A 17,294-nucleotide genomic window follows, 5' to 3' on the forward strand; every position below is an offset into this window, starting at 1 on the left:
CCAAAATACACATTTTAAAAAAAGAAAAAAAAGCAAGATGAAAGGTATTCAACACTGGTTGTTCTATTGTACATTGCTGCCTTCAATGTAGTTCAGATTACAGATACTAGATTCATAAAATTGCTCAAAGTAAAAATTTTGTAAGCATTAACTGCGACCTTCAAAAAACTGATGGAAATTAGCAGTACAATCATCTTAGCTATGCTGGGTCTATACTTACGTGATTTTGTCCCTTCCTTTTATTCCTCTTTTCTCCTTTCACTTATCTCGATTGTGTATTCCTTATGTTCTTTCCCTTTTACTATATCTATTGTTCCTTTCAGTATTAGTTTGTTGTATTTTTTCCCGCAGAGGATTGAATCTAGAAGTCTTTACACTGAGCTACATCTTCAGCCTTTTTTTTTCTTTTTTTCTTTTTTTTTTTTAAGACAGAGTCCTGCTAACTTCTTAAGTTGCCAAGGCTCAAACTCAACCATCCTTCTGCCTCAGCTTCCCAAAGTGCTGGGATTACAGCAGTAAGCTCCACACTGAGCTTGTTTTGGGTTGGTTTGTTCTGTTTTGTTTTGTTTTTCATAAAATGTCAGGATATTAGAAAAAGTAGATTGAGATGGAAGTGAATTTAGAAGTACAAAAAGCCAAGGGATTTGTTCTTTGCACTCCTAAGAATTCATTTCACAAACTCACATATAAATCAGCACCCAGTGAATTCTTAAGAGAAAATTTTTGCCCTGCCTTTTTCTATTTAAACATAGGGAAAACTATTTTCAAAAGCAAAACCTTTCCTACATATGTCTACAGGAAGAATATCTGCCAGTGTTGTGATAAATTGCCTTCAGGGCAATCCTATCTGATAGACCAATACAGAGAGTGTGGGGGTTACAACCTGAGAAGAAATAAGATTTTTCAGCCTTGTGATATTAACTGAAGGTTAACTTTGGAAAGCAAACTGGGCTCATTGGAGAGGCTCCCAAGACAGCAGCTGTGGGAAGGCACACTGCGAGCGGTACAGAGTGCTCTGGAACAGAAGGGGTCTGTGGTGAACTGTGAGAAGACGCAGGACCAACATTCAGAGACGCAAGCGACTACAGAGGGGATGGAACACCCACAGTCATGAAAGCAGCTGATGTTTCCTCGCACCCTTACTGTCCTGTTTTATGCTCTCGTGAGGAGGGAGATATGAACCTATCATTTCTTTCTGGGTGAGGCAGCAAAATCCTCAAAAAGTTAACCTCCTTCCCAAGTCGGATGGCCTGTAATGGAGTCCGGGTAAAGGGAAATTGAAGGTTAAAAACTCTCTTGCCTTCCTTGGAGAACTGCATGTGAGGAACAGGCCCTGGAGAGAGGAAAGCAAGCCTGACAGAAACACAGTACCAGTAGCCCAGTGACTGTGAAGGTTCATAAGAAGAAAGGGAAGTGATAATACCATGAAGCAGAAGAGGACACATTTAAAGGGAAAGGATCAATATTTTTTTTCATTTTTACCAGTATTTTTTTAATTTTTTTCCATAATTTTGAGAAACAAATAGCAATGAGACAGTTTCAAACCAAATTGGTAGGACAGTTTCAATAATTAACACGTTGCATACTCTCTTCCTAGTGGTTATTTGCTGTACAAGATGTGGACATGATATCCTATTTACAAACACTATGAGAACAAATCCCTCTATTCATTAAGGGAATGTAACTATATATCTATCCTAACCACTTTGAATACATAGATACAAAATGGACATTCATCTGTATCCCCTTTTTTTTATTAAGTTCCGTTATTTGAATATTATGGGTGTGTTAACTCAGCACAATATTCTAAAAGAGTCCAGTAGTCCATAATAGTATTGGGTCTTCGGCTTGACTGGCAATGTCAGAAATTGTTGACCTGAGTCCCCTACAGCTCAACATAACAGCATGGCTTTACTTCTTATACTTCACTTTTATACTTTTCTGCTGGATGGTTAAGACCAAGATAAAGCAGGACCTATGCAACAAGAACTGTAACTTTTGGGGAAAGGATCAATATTAAAATGTGGGCCAGTCAGCTTTTTCATTGTTTCTTCATTCATTTGGCTGATTCCTTATTACCCAAGAGATAGAAATCTCCTGTTAAGGAAACCATAGGCAAGAAACTTAAAAGTGTCTTGACTCCATTGCAAAGGTAAGAGTAGACTAGACAAAGGCAAGAGAAAAGAACATTCCAGACACCGGAAATTATACATGCAGCACCTTGTAGTGGGGAGGAAGCAACTGCCACACGGAAGAACAGAGAGCAGATCAGTAGCTGAAGTAAGGGGCATGAGGTGAGGCAGTGTACCAGAAGAGCCTGACTGGGTAGCCATGGACTGGACACTTGGAAGGCCACTTGGGATATGTCAAGGATTCTTGTCTTTATTGCACAGGGAGAATCTGCTGGTGATTGCTAAGCAGGATGGAAGTGAGCAGATCTGCTGTTGAAGCACAGCAGGGAGGAGGAGAATCTTTGTCACTGTGATGCAATAATGATGAAAAAAAGAAGAGGGACTTAAAAGGGATTAAGAAGATAAAATTCCCAGTGTTCTGGTAAAGAATTGGCTTTGAGGAATGATGCAGAAAGATGTAAAGAAAAAAAAAAGAAAGATGTAAAGAGGAGTTTTGAGTTTCTGGGTTATACAACCATGTACTTCATGAAGACAGCGACTAGGATCTAAAATGCTGATTGAAGACTGTATTTGGGAAAGAGGGGTAATGGGTTTAGTCTTGAATACTTGGTGTTTGAGGAGCAACAACTACATAGGGATGACACCCAATTTGAAATCCAAATCTGATTTACCCTTTAAGAAAAAGTGAAATCTACATGAGGTGCCCTTCTCCATGCCTTGGCTTTCGCCTCACACATCACTGATGACTTCTGACTATTCTCGTTAAAATCCATGGTGGAGACTGTGTCCACCTGGTTTACTACTTGGTGTTCTGTGTACACCAGGCGGGCACACTTCCTAGAATAAAGACAACCCTCAGGAAGTACTTGTTGAACTGAAGATCCAAACTCAGTGTGGTGTAGTACACAGCTATCCAGGATCAGCTCATCCTCCTCACTTAGATTATAAACCTGCACTCACCTAACTTCCCAGTCCCTAACTTTAATCTCTGCATCCTAGCTTTTTCTCACATGCCTTCCTAGGGCTACAGATTTGGCCCAGAGCTCCAGTAGTGATTCTGAAGTTGATCTCTCTTCCAGAATTCATTTTCAGATGATCTCAGCTGAGTGCTCCACATTTCAAGAGTAGGGATGTGGGAAGAAGCCGAGGATGTTATGTCTTGGAAGATTGCTGAGATTAGGAAAGGCAGGCAGAGATACTCATAAATACAAAGACAGAGTAAATGTGGGAAAGAGCTAGAAAAAAGAGACTTGACTGGTCCAAGAAATTGAAGAAAAATTTGCCCAAATAAGGTAGGTAGATAACTTTGAATATCCAGGGAGGTCTGGATTTAAAAGGAATGGTAACATGAAAGAACTAATAAGAAAATAATATGAAGCATAATTTAAGGAGATTAATCTCCACAGCAGCCTGCAGGATTAATTGAAGTGATAAGAGATCAAAGGCAAAAGGATCAGCTTAGAGGCTGTTACAGTACTGCAGGTGTGAAGAGATAAGAGGCAATTTAAATGGCCAGCCAGAGAGAGGAAGATAAATGGAGAGAACTTGGTGAATGATTGGCTGAAAAGCAACGCAGGAGCCAAAAAGGGGCCGTAATTTCATATCCTGGTGGTACATGGAAGAGCATGGTTCCCCAAACAAAAAGGAGGTCTTTCATGTCAGAAAAATGAAACTGAAGACGTTACTGCTTAGATGACTTTGCCTGTAGATCATCCCCTTGCTGCAGAATTCATAGCAGTGGTGGCTTCTGAGAATCGGAGCAACTTGGTGTAACCTGACTTTGCGATGTGTTCTTTCCTGGGACTGTGGACATAGCTCAATGAGAAAGCACTTGTCTAGTGGGCATGAGGCACGGGGATCTGCCCCCAGGGCTGGTCTTCACTGGAGTCTTACACTCCTTAACATGGTCAGAGAAGAGGTGATTTGTTTCCCTGAGATATTTTTCATCCAGCTCCTAATTAAGGCAACTGACTATTGTATGTCAGGGAACCTGTAGCATCTCTCCCCAAGCTAGAGAGGCAGAAAAGGAATCGCTCCTTTTCAGAGTTAGGTGTAAAAACAATTTTCTTCCATTAGGCCACATTAGGTTAACCACTAAATCACTGGGGGAAAATAAGGCAATAGTAGAAATTTTGTAAGCATTCACGATCTTTCCATGAATTCATGCACTTAATTATCTTCCTAGGCTATAAGAAATGTCCCATTCTTATGGGAAACTTATAGAAAGTGGAATCTCACCTACAGTGTAGTTGTTCCACAAATATTTAAAAGTAGCAACCACAACAACAAAAGGGGGGACCGGGAGATAGCTCAGTAGAATAAGCGCTTGCCTGGCAAGCACAAGGGCCTGAATTCAATCCTCAGTTCTGCCAAAAACAAACAAACAAACAAAAATGATTCTGATATTATTGTGAAGAATTTAAATTCAATACTAATTTAAATTAGCATTAAGTCAGTCTTCAGGGGTCAACATAAGGGTCAAAATTGTAATTCTATGTGGATAGTGTTAATATAATGCTCTTGCGAAAAAAATTAGCTCCAATAATTCACTGACTCCAGTCCAATCAAACTTTAAAACTGTGAAATTTTATCACAATGGAAGTTTTGGGTACTTTGTTAAATTTTAATATACATAGACTTGGAACCATGTGAGCTATATTTTACCTGAAAAGTCAAATAGTAGAAAATGCTTTTATTTCTAAAAGTTGTAAGTTAAATCTTTGTGGTCCTCGAACAATTCATGCCTTTTGCAAAAGTTACACAAACGTATGTATTGTGTGAAAGCACTCCCCCTTAAAAAAAAAAAAAAAAAAAACTTATGAAGGAAAACTACTCATCTAAATATGAAACAGCAGTGTTAGTCCTGAAAATCTCATGTTTCCTAATTCTGCTTATTATAAAAATTCCCACAAAGTGTATAATGCAGCTGCAACTCTCTTCACACTCTCTGCCTGTTTTCCCTCCCATTCAACCATGTTAATAATTGACATTATTACAATCGTCTCAGTATGGAGCTAGCCAAGATCAATGGCTTATCTTCTGGCTAACGCTTTCTTCTTTGTAGTTAATAGCTCATCAAAGACATTCTCAAACAAAGATATAAGTTTATGTGATACACTAGCAAGGTGTCATATACAAGATTATAAGGGACTGTTTTCTGGAACAGCAGCCGCAAGAGCGATCTTCTAGAGCCTCTACAACAATGCCACCCATAAATCAAAATTTTCATCCAAAAGTATGGAGCAAATGGACCAACTGTTTCTTTTCAAAGAGAAAATTTGCATTATCAACATTTTATGCATAAAAGCATTAAGGAAAAATCTTTAAATGGAAAGAAAATAAGCTTGTAGTTGCTATGCATAAAGATTAAAATTTTGCCTATTTTCCTCTTTGCTACAAAGGACACTTTGATATCACAGAATTGTCTTCATAATTCAGTGTTTTCTCTTATTTTGTGCTGCACTGAGTAACACACACTCCTCCTCTTGCATGGTCTCCATCCATTCATTGTCCAGTCCAGACTCCTAAATCAGAATAGCTCCTTACTTCTTTCTCTGGTCATACCTGATGAATCAACAAGTTCTTTCAAGCTTACTTGTTTTATGTATTTTTTATTTTGGTACCAGGTATTGAACTCAAAACCTTGTGCTTTCCAGGCAGGCACTTAAGCCACTGAGCTATCTCCCCAGCCAACCTTATTTAGCAACCTACATGTCAAGTCCTCCCTCTTTCTACACTTCTAGGTATTCATCTCTCTCACCCTGATAACTGCAGTGGCCTCCAGTGTTAAATTTCCCACTCATCCCTCCTACATGGGCAGAAAGAGCTTTCCACAGCACGATGTATTCTCAGGGCATCTGGTCAGGAAGCAGTGTGGCATCCCCACTCCACAGAAAACAATTTGGCAGATCTGGAAGATTTATTGGATAGGATGACAGATTTCTCACAAGCTTAGAATGCAGCTGCCTTCTGGGATTGAAGTGACCCTGACTCCAAGCACCTTGCATACTTGGAGTTTTCAGACCTGTCGTAAGAACTGAGAGATCTTTCCCAGATCCCAGCGGTGTGGAAAGCAACACGAGTCCCATTGGGAACAGGGAATAACAGTCCCCTTGGCCAAGCAACTTGGGTAACACAGTCTCTTTAGCAACTGTGAAGCTCTCCAATGCCAGGTCCTCTCTCCAGAGGACTGAGCTGTTTCAGCACCAGCTCAGAAGTCATGACAAAGCCATTTCTCACCAGTTGCAGCCCTCCACATAACTTTGCAGGGATTCCTACTTAGTAAGAATTCTGTGCTTACTCTAGATAGTATCAGATTTCTCCTCAGCCATTCTAGCCTTTTAGGCCTTAGTTACCTTTTGGCTGGCCTACATGGAAGGTCTGTGCATCTCCTTTTCCCTGTGAGGGAAGCCTTGCTGTAACATTCAATAAAACATGCAGTGTAGCTGCTGGTCATACGTACTAAGGGATGCTGGGTAAGTACAGAATCAGCAGCCCTGCTAGCCCATAGGACATAAAAGCAGTTCACTGCCTACCGAGAAATATGAAATTAAAAGGGAGTAAGAAACTACAGAAAAGGCCAGCGAGATAGCTCAGTGGACTAAGCACCTGATTAGGCAAGCACAGGGACCTGGGTTCGATCTCCAGCACCACATGCCATGTCGGGCACACCCCCGGGCTCACAGAGCTGGCCACTGAGACTGGGCATGGTGGCGTACGCCTGAAATCCCTGTGCTAGGGAGGCTGAAAACAAGAGGATCACTAAGAGTCAGAGCTACATAGTGAGACACTATACCAAATACAGTAATAAGTAAATGAATAAATAAATAGAACAATACAATAATTTTTTTAAACTGCAGAAAAAATAAAATTTTTAGAGAAGAATTTATACCAATCCCTCAATCTAAAGTTTTTACTTAAATAATAAAGCCTATCCTTCCTAGAATGCTTTACTGTTTTCAAAATATGTCCATACGTATTTTCTCACTTAAATCCCAAGGTGATTCTGTGACATGCTGTGACTTTACAGATGTGAAAATTGACCCATTGCAAGATTACAAGATAAATAGGTCACCGAACCTCAAGAAAGTGAAAGTCTTGTCTTAACTCTTCTAATCCAGTATGCTTTCCTGTTTGCTGTGTGCCTGTTAACGAGGTTGTTGTAGATAACAGAGGAAAGATAAAATCTATGATTTCACCATAAATTCTCAGGAACATAAGGAGCATAACATGGGTGCCATTTCCTATCTAGGGATCACTTTTCAGATTGTATTTCAAGACCATAATTAAGAGATTTTAATTGAATTGAAAGTGAGGCCAGTCTCGGTGTTTAAGTCTTCTATTTTGCTACGCACAACTGCAGTGGGGTTCTGCTCCACCTCTGTCACATTGTAATGGGCACATAAGTGCTAAGATGCTATATTCAATAAAGTACAACAACTGTGCCCTGTTGTGTAGTGTGCGTGTGTGTACACACAGTGGTGCCTCAGTTCACCGACCTCAATTTGCTCCACGGTTCTGGGGAAGATTGCCGCGTTGGTGTGTCTGTGAGGGGAAGATGGCGGCCGTGGTGTTTGTCACCCAACACAGTTTGCACATGGCAACAAGATTTTGCCAAATCCTTTTGTTTTCAAACTGAAATTTTTCTGCAGCAGAAGTGTTCATGAACCAAGATGTTACGTACTGTGTGTAGATAGTACACACCTACACATATCACAATAATACTGAAAAATAAGAGTGACTTCTATTAGGTCTAATTATGGACATCCCTTATTTCTCTTATAAAAAACAAAATAGGGGCCAGGAGATGGCTCAGCGGAATAAGCGCTTCCCTGGCAAGCGCAAGGGCCTGAGTTCAATCCCCAGTTCCACCACACACAAAAAAAAAATTTAAAAAAAACAAACACTCTAGGGGCTGGCAAGATAGCTCAGTGGTCTAAAGCACCTACTTAGAACAAGCTTAGCAAAGTGCAGGGACCACTGTTCGATGCCCGGCACCACATGCCAGCCAGCCCCCCCTACCCCAGGTAGACTGAGCTGGCCCCCAAAAATAAATAAATAAATAAATAAGTAAATAAACAAACACTCTATTTTTCTCAGAACTGAAATTCACTGACAATATAATACTTGTTTTAGTCAGCTTTCACCCCAGCAAATTTGAGTTTACCTTTTTTTTTTTCTTATAGTCTAGTAGCCAAAGACAAAAACCAAAATTGTTCAACTGCTTCAGATAAAAATAATTTAAAATCATTAGGGCATCTTTATATGTGCAACTCCTGTTATATGACTGCCTTTCGGCATAACCCTATAAGCTAGAGGAAGTTAGCCTCACTTTATGGATGTGAGCTGAGATTCCTTGACTTGCCCGTAGTCTCATAGCTGCTGTCATAGCTGTAGCTTGGGACTTCCGAAGTCTCTGTACTAACTCAGACACTAAGCTGCCTCCGCGTGCCTTTCCTTTGTGACTTGCATGACGTGGAAATACTGTAACAATGAGTCACTTGAAAAGTGGAGCTGTAGAATGTCACCTTTTTTTTGCTTTTGATAATAAAGTATATAATTGAACAATGTTTGATGTGTTTTCTTGTACTGTGTAGTGATGTTTATCTTACACTTCACGGCTTAAATATTCCATTTTTATGCATATGAATAGAGAATTCCAGCTGCCTGAAAGGACCAGATTGACACCTTGCGGGTGCTTTGTTTACTCACTGAAGAGGCCCAACTTGCGCCCTGACAGTTGCTGTGTCCACAATCTTAACCTTGTTCTGTAAGAACCACCTGTGTAAGTGACTGAGTAATTAATTCCATACTCTGGGGGTATAGCCTCGGGATGTTCTGTTAGGATTAAATCAGATATAGATGAAGACAGTGGAATAATGGTTGCCAGGGGCTGGAATGTTGACAGCGAGAAAGGGGAGCTGCTGACCCAAAGGTGCAAAGTCTCAGACAACTGGAGTAAGTTCTGGAGCATGGTGCCTATGATGATTATCTGCGCACTTGAAAATTATTAAGAGATTAGATCCTACACATTCTCACCACAAAAGAATGTTTACTGTGAGAGGCAATACTAGGTGAACTGGCTTGAGTTAATCATTTTACTATGTACCCATGTATCAAAGCATCGCATTGTATTCAACTTGTATTTGTGAATTAGATTTTGATAAACTTTGGAGAAGAAGATTAAATCAGAGAATGCCATTGAGTATGAAAAATATTGCACTCTAAATTAGGTTGGGGGGGCCAGGGAGATGGCTCAGTGGAATAAGTGCTTCCCTGGCAAGCACAAGGGCCTAAGTTCAATCCCTGGTTCCACCAAAAATAAAAAATAAATTAGGTTGGGACCTTTGAGACCAGGTGGATATGGACTCTAAAATCTGCATTTAGAGGTATCTTTTATCGCAAGCTTCTTAAAGACTAAAACTATTTATTAGAGAGACATTTTAATGCTGTACTCAGAATGCCTGAAGTTCTGTGCTGTGGAAAATTTCTATTTAGAATGTTAGGACTGAGTAATTGCTCTGATTTAGTCATTTCACTTCAGATGGCGATTTTATGTAAGATAATACTGTGGAATGGTCATATTTCATCCCTTTTTCTGAGGAAAAAAAAAAAATGTGAGATCTATCCAGTCAATCCTGGTGGTGAACTCTTGCAATGCCAGCTATTTGGGAGGATAGAATAGAATGATGGTAATTTCAAGGCAGTCTAGACAACTTGGTAAGTCTCTGTCTTAAAATTAAAAATAAATTAAAAGGTCTACAAATCTAGCTTGGCACTGCCTCAGCTCAAGCCCCGGCACCTCATTAACAACAACAAAAAGATATCTGTCCAGAGCAAAGGCTTTATTAACATAAACAAGTCAAACCAGGGCCAGTTCACACTGACCAACTTAAAAATCAAAGAAGACGAGCCTATACTCGGTTTTTCTATAAAGGTACTTCAACATTTGCATCAAACTTCAAGGTTTTTCATTTTCAACATATTTAGGAACCACCTATTTTGATACATAAGCAACTGACAATAATCAGACCCGACATCAACTAAAACTCAGAGGTGTGTACTATATTATGCAGCTTCAATTTTTTTAGTCAGGGGAGTATGGCCACAAAAAAAAACAATAAATAAATAAATATTTTTCTCAGAACTGAAATTCACTGACAATATAATACTTGCTTTAGTCAGCTTTCGCCCCAGCAAATTTGAGTTTACCTCTTTTTTCTTATAGTCCATTAGCCAAAGGCAAAAACAAAAATTGTTAAACTGCTTCCAATGGAAGAAGGCATTACATCTAGGTTTTACTACTACAAACAGAGACGATCCCCTGTTCATCCCCCAATGAGAATGTACAAGGTTTGAACCTGGGCCAAACACAGTGTGGCTGGAGAAGGGAGAAGAGCTGGTGCTGAGTTTTCCTAAGCATGTCCAGTTCATTGGTTTGTCTTTGGGAAGGAGTGTCGCTGCTGCCTACAATGATAGCTGCTCTACTGGAAATTCAGGTGTATGACCTAAGACTCCCACCTTTCAAAATGTATTCCAAGTGACCTTCACTCAGTTATTACCAAAACTCAGCCCAGGCATCTCAAGGTATTATTCCCATGCAGTCGCTAGAAATAGGAACCAAAGAATGACAAGAACGACATATGTGGCCCAAAGCAAGGAAGCCGCTTTCCAGAGAGATTAGCTTTGCCATCACAGAGAATTCTATTTCTAAACTGTTTAAATTTGGTTTGCAAGAGATTATTTTGTGATCCTGGTGTACTTCCGGCATCTGTTTAGTCTTAAATGTTTCCAAAAACATTGTGCAGAATCCTCTCATGATTTGCTAACCCTTCCTAATACACAGGCTGCTTAAAATGCAACTTTTTTTAACATCCTAGCTTTGAAAACGCACACACAGGTGTGAATCCTAAAAACAGACTGAAAAGAAAAGTGAGGGCTGTTGGAAGCAGGGCTGAACGAGGTGGTTCTATTGTGCATGCGCCTCCCAGAAAATGTGAAGCTGCGTGAGTTTTGCCCCTTCCATGAGTATAGAGAAGGCATTTTAATTACGACTGCTATTTCTAGCCTACCGGGGCAAAATAAACGTATTATGCTCCCTCTGCTGGTTCCAAAGCTGCAACAGCCCATTGGCTAAACCTATTCTTAGCTGTATCTTCCCCCTTGAAAATAAATAAATAAGTAAATAAATAAATAAATAAATAAAGTGTGGGAAAAGGAAGCAAAAGCTGAAAAGCTGTTAATTTTATTATTCATTTAAAGTGTGATTGGAACAAACATCTGCCCCAAGCAAACAGTCAAGGTGACCAAGAAAGCCAGTCTGTATTGAGATCTTTGGCACTAGAAAGAGGAGAAGGAAGGGCTGCTCTCTCTGACGTATCAAACAGCCTCTAAAAGTTTATTTTGGTTCCTTTCAAATGCTGAAGTCATCTTTTCCTAGAATTTACAGAGCGCACTAGTAGATCGGTGTGGTTAGAACGTTCGGAACTGTCCACGAATGTAAAGGCTTTCTTCATTGGCTCTGGGCGGGAGAAAGGAAAGAGGATGGCTATTTGCTGGATGTAGGGAAGAAAGCACGAAGACCACCAGCCATGCAGGACAAGAAGAAGCCATCGGGAGAGTAAGATGCGCGGATGTCGGGGACCCTGAATCCCCAGGCTGTGTTGCACTCTTGTGAGACTTGGGGCGCGTCTGTCTGCAGAGTCGCCTTTGGCCTGGCCTCTGAGCCCGCCCTTCCACCCTGGCTTGCTTGCTTCCACAGGCGCCTGGATGCCAACCACATCAGCTCCGTGCCTGCCAGCTGCTTCAGTGGGCTGCACTCGCTGCGGCACCTGTGGCTGGATGACAACGCTCTGACCGAAGTCCCGGTGCAGGCTTTCAGAAGCTTATCGGCGCTGCAAGCCATGACGTTGGCCTTGAACAAAATACGCCACATACCAGATTATGCCTTTGGAAACCTTTCCAACTTGGTCGTTCTGTAAGTTTATTGATTTTGGGTTCTTTTTTAACAGTTTTTAAATTCATGGTAAAACGTTGGGCATAAAATGCTTGCCCTTCAGAGCGTTAATGGAGACATTTTTAAGGAAGGAAAACTCCCTGACTCTCTCCCTAAGATGACTTATAAATGTTCCAATTGTGTAAAGGGCTTAAACATTTATTTAGCACCTGATAAATGCCAAACACTGCTGGGCATACAAAGATAATAAAATAAAACCTGTGCTTCAGTGGCACCTATTGTACACTGTACAACATAGTCAGTACAATAACCACAGTTCATGAAATTCTTGCATATTTTAGGAATTGAAAGTTCAGGTCAAATTGAAAAAAGTATTTATTATTTAATAATATATTAATATGTCTAATAAGTACTTCTTGAGCTAAGAAAAGGGGAAAATTAATCATTGACAATGAGTATCACATTAGTGTTTGTTTTTTCTCAAGAAATGCATTTGTACAGATTTTATCCCTTTTAGGTCTGAATTATTTATCTCAGTAAATTCAGATGATTCTCAAATAAGTAAAACTTTGAAAAACAAACAATCTCTCTGAAGACTGAGGCAACATGCTCTCGCGTATAGCAGGATAGCCACGTAATGCTGAGACGGCACTTGAAAGTCTGTCAAGTTGCTTAGTGTCAGCTTTCAGTCACTGTGACAAAGTACTCGAGATAAACCATTTAAAGTAGGGAAGGTTCATTTTGGATCCTGGTTGCGGAGGTTGCCGCCCTTGGTCTTTTGGCTCATTGCTCTTGGGCCTGTCATGAGGCAGAGCATCGTGGAAAGTGCTGCGTAGTTGAGCAAAGCTGCTTGCTTCGTGGCAGCCAGAAAGCGAAGAACAACAGAGCAACAGGACAGGCAGGGATCCCTCCAATCACCTGACTTCTTTCCACTCCCAGTAGCCCCGCGGAGTAGTGTACATATGTTTAGTCTAGAGGACTTCGGGGGCCTTTTAAAAGCCAGAACCACAACCCTCTGGAAGTCTAAGGAAGGCTTCCCCACAGTTTCTCCCTGTGAACCAAGCCCACCACCTGACTCACTGCTGCCTTGTAGCGTTCCATTTTGTTACTGCATCTGCTTTTGCGTCTGCCTCTTCCAAAGGAGCAGCGCGCCCTTCTTTCTGGGCTGGCTGATATCTTCTCCGTCTTTTCAGATTCCCTTTGATGCCCTTCGTTATCTGCAATGTGTAGAAGATCCCTACTGAATATGCGTAGATCTCACACGAAACTAAACTGGATATATTAAAACAAGTGTCTTAGTCTGAAAGGAAAAGAAGTTTGGGGGATATTAATAAGTATCAATACTGAATCTCATATAAAGATGATCCCAGAAACCAGGGATATGTTTCAATGTTTTTTCTCCAGTAGAGGGAATGTATTTACAGAGATTCAGCTCTTCTTTTTCACCCTCTCCCCCTTAAACCCATTTGCCAAGATCCCTTTGGGACTTGGTCCAGCCTTCAGTTGTATACACAGCTGTTCCCAGTGGCTTCGGCCTAACTGACTAAGTCGTTGAGCCAAAGACGATAATTATACACATTAATACTGTGTCGAGATAACTAATCTTCTCGGGCAGCCAAAAAATCTGGTCACCATTCCCTGTAGTGGAAATTGCTTCCTGTGGACCTGCGGCCCCACACTGGGCATATAGCCATTATATGCCTTCAGTCTTAATAGAAAACGTGCTGAGTACACCTGTCACCTTGACTGTAGCTTCCCTGTCTCAGTCAATATCTCATTTAACCTTCTATATTCTAGTCCTGCCAAATGAACTGTATTGGGAAATATACGGAAACCCTGAATTTGATGTCACTCATGTGGTTCCATTACCTGCTCCTAGATCCTCAAACCCAAAAATTACAACTATGATTGTCTCTTAAATTCATCTATGACAGGAGTGAATGAGGCTTTTAAAATTATTCATTTCCTATGATTAGTATATCCTGTAGCATAAGTTTCTTCAGATTTAAGCAATCAGAATGTTTGGCCTAAGTTTGCTGAGTGCAGCGCCTTGTGACTATGTTAATGTTCTCCTGCAGGCATCTCCATAACAATAGAATTCACTCCCTGGGAAAGAAATGCTTTGATGGGCTCCACAGCCTAGAGACTTTGTGAGTGACCTTTTATTTGTTTCTCTTTTTTTCAGTGTTTTCATGAATATTCTGAAGGAATCAAAATAGCCTTCATGCCAAACTTTCTATTTGGTTTGGTTAATTGCCTGAGCTTTAAACATATTTACAGTGGTTCTGTCTACACACACACACACACACACACACACACAAACACACACACATGCACACTCCCCACAGAGCTAAACAATAAAACTGAGATTTCATTTTAATCTCATGAAAGGGATAATTAGTCAGCGTATCTCTTAAGTTAAATAACGCAATTCTTCTAAGCAGCGACTGTTTGTGTGCATCTGTGTTCTGTGTCAAGAATCAATTGCATGTTGTTGCTCCAGCTCAGTTTTCATGAGTTTTCATGAGCCTGCTGACTGAGAGGCGGACCTGGCAAATGCCTGTCTCCAATCTGAGGTAAACATGCATTTCATTAGGAGATAAGGAGTATTTATGCTGAAGAATTCAAAGAGCTCAAAAATGATCATAACTATCATTTGTTGATTTTTTTTCCATAATGTTATTACACTGAGGACATAGCATATAGTGTTCAAAACAGTTTTATAAACATCCTAGGAAAGCAAATGTCACTATGCTATTACAGGCTCCAGTGACAGTAGAGATATTTTGTCAATATCACATATCTGATCAGCAGCGTAATGGGATTTGTTTCCTTCTCTAGTCTGATTTTGAAATCTATGTTTACCTTCAGATGCTGCTTGAAAAAAAAAAAGTCAAAATTTCACTTCTTAGTTGGCACTGATGATAAAAATGAGTCCAGATCTCCACACCCTCTCCCAGGGCCACAGTAGTAATTCAACTCACAGCAGCCAGGATTCGGCCCCCTGCGGGCTGTGCTGGCCCCACCCATGGAGCGTGCTGAGACAGCAATTGAGACTGGGCCTAGTGATGCACGCCTGTAATCCCAGCACTTGGGAGGCTGAAAACAGGAGAGTCACTATGAGTCTGATCTATGTAGTGAGACCCTGTAAACCCTGGAGACCCTGTCCTAAATACAGGAAAAAAAAATTCAACAGAGCTGCAGCAGCATCTTCACCTTTTCCCAGGAAAGGAGCTACCTCCATTGCCCTGCTCAGTGGAACAGGTAGAATGATATGTAGTGCCAGTCCTGAGGATGCTGGGAGAGGACAGTGTTTGCAGTGACAGCCCCTTCCTCATCCTGATTTTTTTTTTTTTTTTTTTTTTTTTTCCAGAATTGGGTATTGAACTCAGGCCCTTGCGCTTGCCAGGGAAGCACTTATTCTACTGAGCCATCTTCCTGCCCCCCCCAATCCTGATATTTTTAATACTCAAGTACAATAGATTGCGAAGGCCATTGGATGTACAATGTGGGCTTTAGCTAGGATGCAGAAGCAAGGCACACCAAACTTCACTTCTCCTATGCTTGGAACCATTGTTCATTTACATACAAAGCTTAGCAGTTTGCTTATGATCAAGTTACCTTCTAACCAAGTCTGGGACCAGTAATAGCTCCAGGGTCCATGTGATGTTGGCCTTCATGTGGACAAGCACAAACAGCTTTCCTTAAGTTCCTCTGTTCCCTAAAGAGTGGCAGATGAACCTGTCTAAGCAAGACCTTGATGTCAACGTAATGGCATAGGCAGTTTCCATCAGCAGCGAGAAAAATCAGAACTCTCTTATCTACCCCAGCGTTGGTGTGGGGATCTCAACAAGTGAAATCACCTTCCAGTCCTTTCAAAAGGGCAATATAGGGGCCGGGGAGATGGCTCAGTGGAATAAGTGCTTCCCTGGCAAGCGCAAGGGCCTGAGTTCAATCCCCAGTTCCGCCAATAAAAAAATTTTTTTAAAAAGGGCAATAGAACCAACAATAACAAATAGATGGGCTTTGGATATTTCCATAAATAGTTTTTTCCCAATTCTAGATGAGGACCTGGGCCAGTGGCAAGAGACCTATGGCACGTGTGTGTCTGTTTCTTTGGGTTATTCGGCGGGTTTTTTTGTTTGTTTTTTTAAAACAAAAGATGTTAAGGTATGAGTTGTTTTTTCTAAACTAAAACATCATAATTCAGGTTTAATTGCAGCATTGGCACTTTGGGATAAGTACGTGGATTTGGGTTGCAGCTTGGGTACTCAGTCTCCAAAGGGTTCATCATCACTGACATAGGCTTGCGTGTAAAAACCATAAGTCAGAATATTTCTTCACAAAATTCATGTGTATCTTATTGTCTCCCCCCATCTTGCCCAAGGCTACAGAGGATCAGTAAATTGGTTATTTCCAACCTCTTCCTTTCCCTCACTAGAAATCCAAGTAATTGATAAGGGTCCAATCCTCATTTAATCAGAACAGAGCATCTGGAGAGACGTACAAACAGGAAGAAAATTTATGTCTGCAAAAGATATGAGTTTCCTGCCTGAGGTATAGCTTAAAGATGGTTTGTGCCAGACAAGTAGGAATTTTGATTCTTTCTAATTCAGTCAAATTATCATCTTCTTAAAATTAAATAACAATTCTTTTGCTATAGAGAAGAATCTAACCATATCTGATTGCCTGACCAAAAGGTCCTGCCTCATCTGGAAATCTGCCATTTGCAAAGAACAGGAGACAATTGCTTTCTCATATGAAGTTGTAGATATAATATGGAGTGATAGCATTTGAAAAACTATTTGTGGGGCCAGTGAGATAGCTCAACAGACTAAAGCGCTTGCTTAGGCAAGAGCAGGGACTGTGGTTCGGTCCCCGGCATCACCTGTTACAATGGTGGGCTGAGCTGGCCATAATCTGGGCATGGTCGTGCACACCTGTAATCCCAGAGCTGGGGAGGCTAAAAGCAGGAGATCACCACTAGTCCAAACTGCATAGTGCGACCCTACAACACCCAAATACATTTTAAAACAAAAAAGAAGAAGGAAAACAAAAGCCATTTGTGTCATAGTACACAGAGAACTTAATGATTGAAGACTGTCTGACCCTCCCTCCTGTGTGTGTGAGGCAATAACACAGAGCTTTGCCTCACAGAACATATCATCTAATGTGAGCCACCAGTTTGTTTTTTTTTTTTTTTTTTT

General features: G+C 40.7%; 1 protein-coding gene across 1 annotated transcript in view; it reads left to right on the forward strand.

Annotated features, from left to right (window-relative positions):
* Positions 1-17,294, forward strand: part of Lgr5 (leucine rich repeat containing G protein-coupled receptor 5) — a 78,543-nt gene that overhangs the window by 38,282 nt on the left and 22,967 nt on the right. The window contains exons 4-5 of the mRNA XM_004632215.3: positions 11,893-12,108; positions 14,166-14,237. Of these exons, the coding sequence (XP_004632272.1) occupies positions 11,893-12,108; positions 14,166-14,237 (288 nt within the window). The remainder of the gene's footprint in view (positions 1-11,892; positions 12,109-14,165; positions 14,238-17,294) is intronic.

This window comes from Octodon degus, unplaced genomic scaffold, assembly GCF_000260255.1.
Source record: "Octodon degus isolate 3935 unplaced genomic scaffold, OctDeg1.0 scaffold00047, whole genome shotgun sequence".
NCBI lineage: Eukaryota > Metazoa > Chordata > Mammalia > Rodentia > Octodontidae > Octodon > Octodon degus.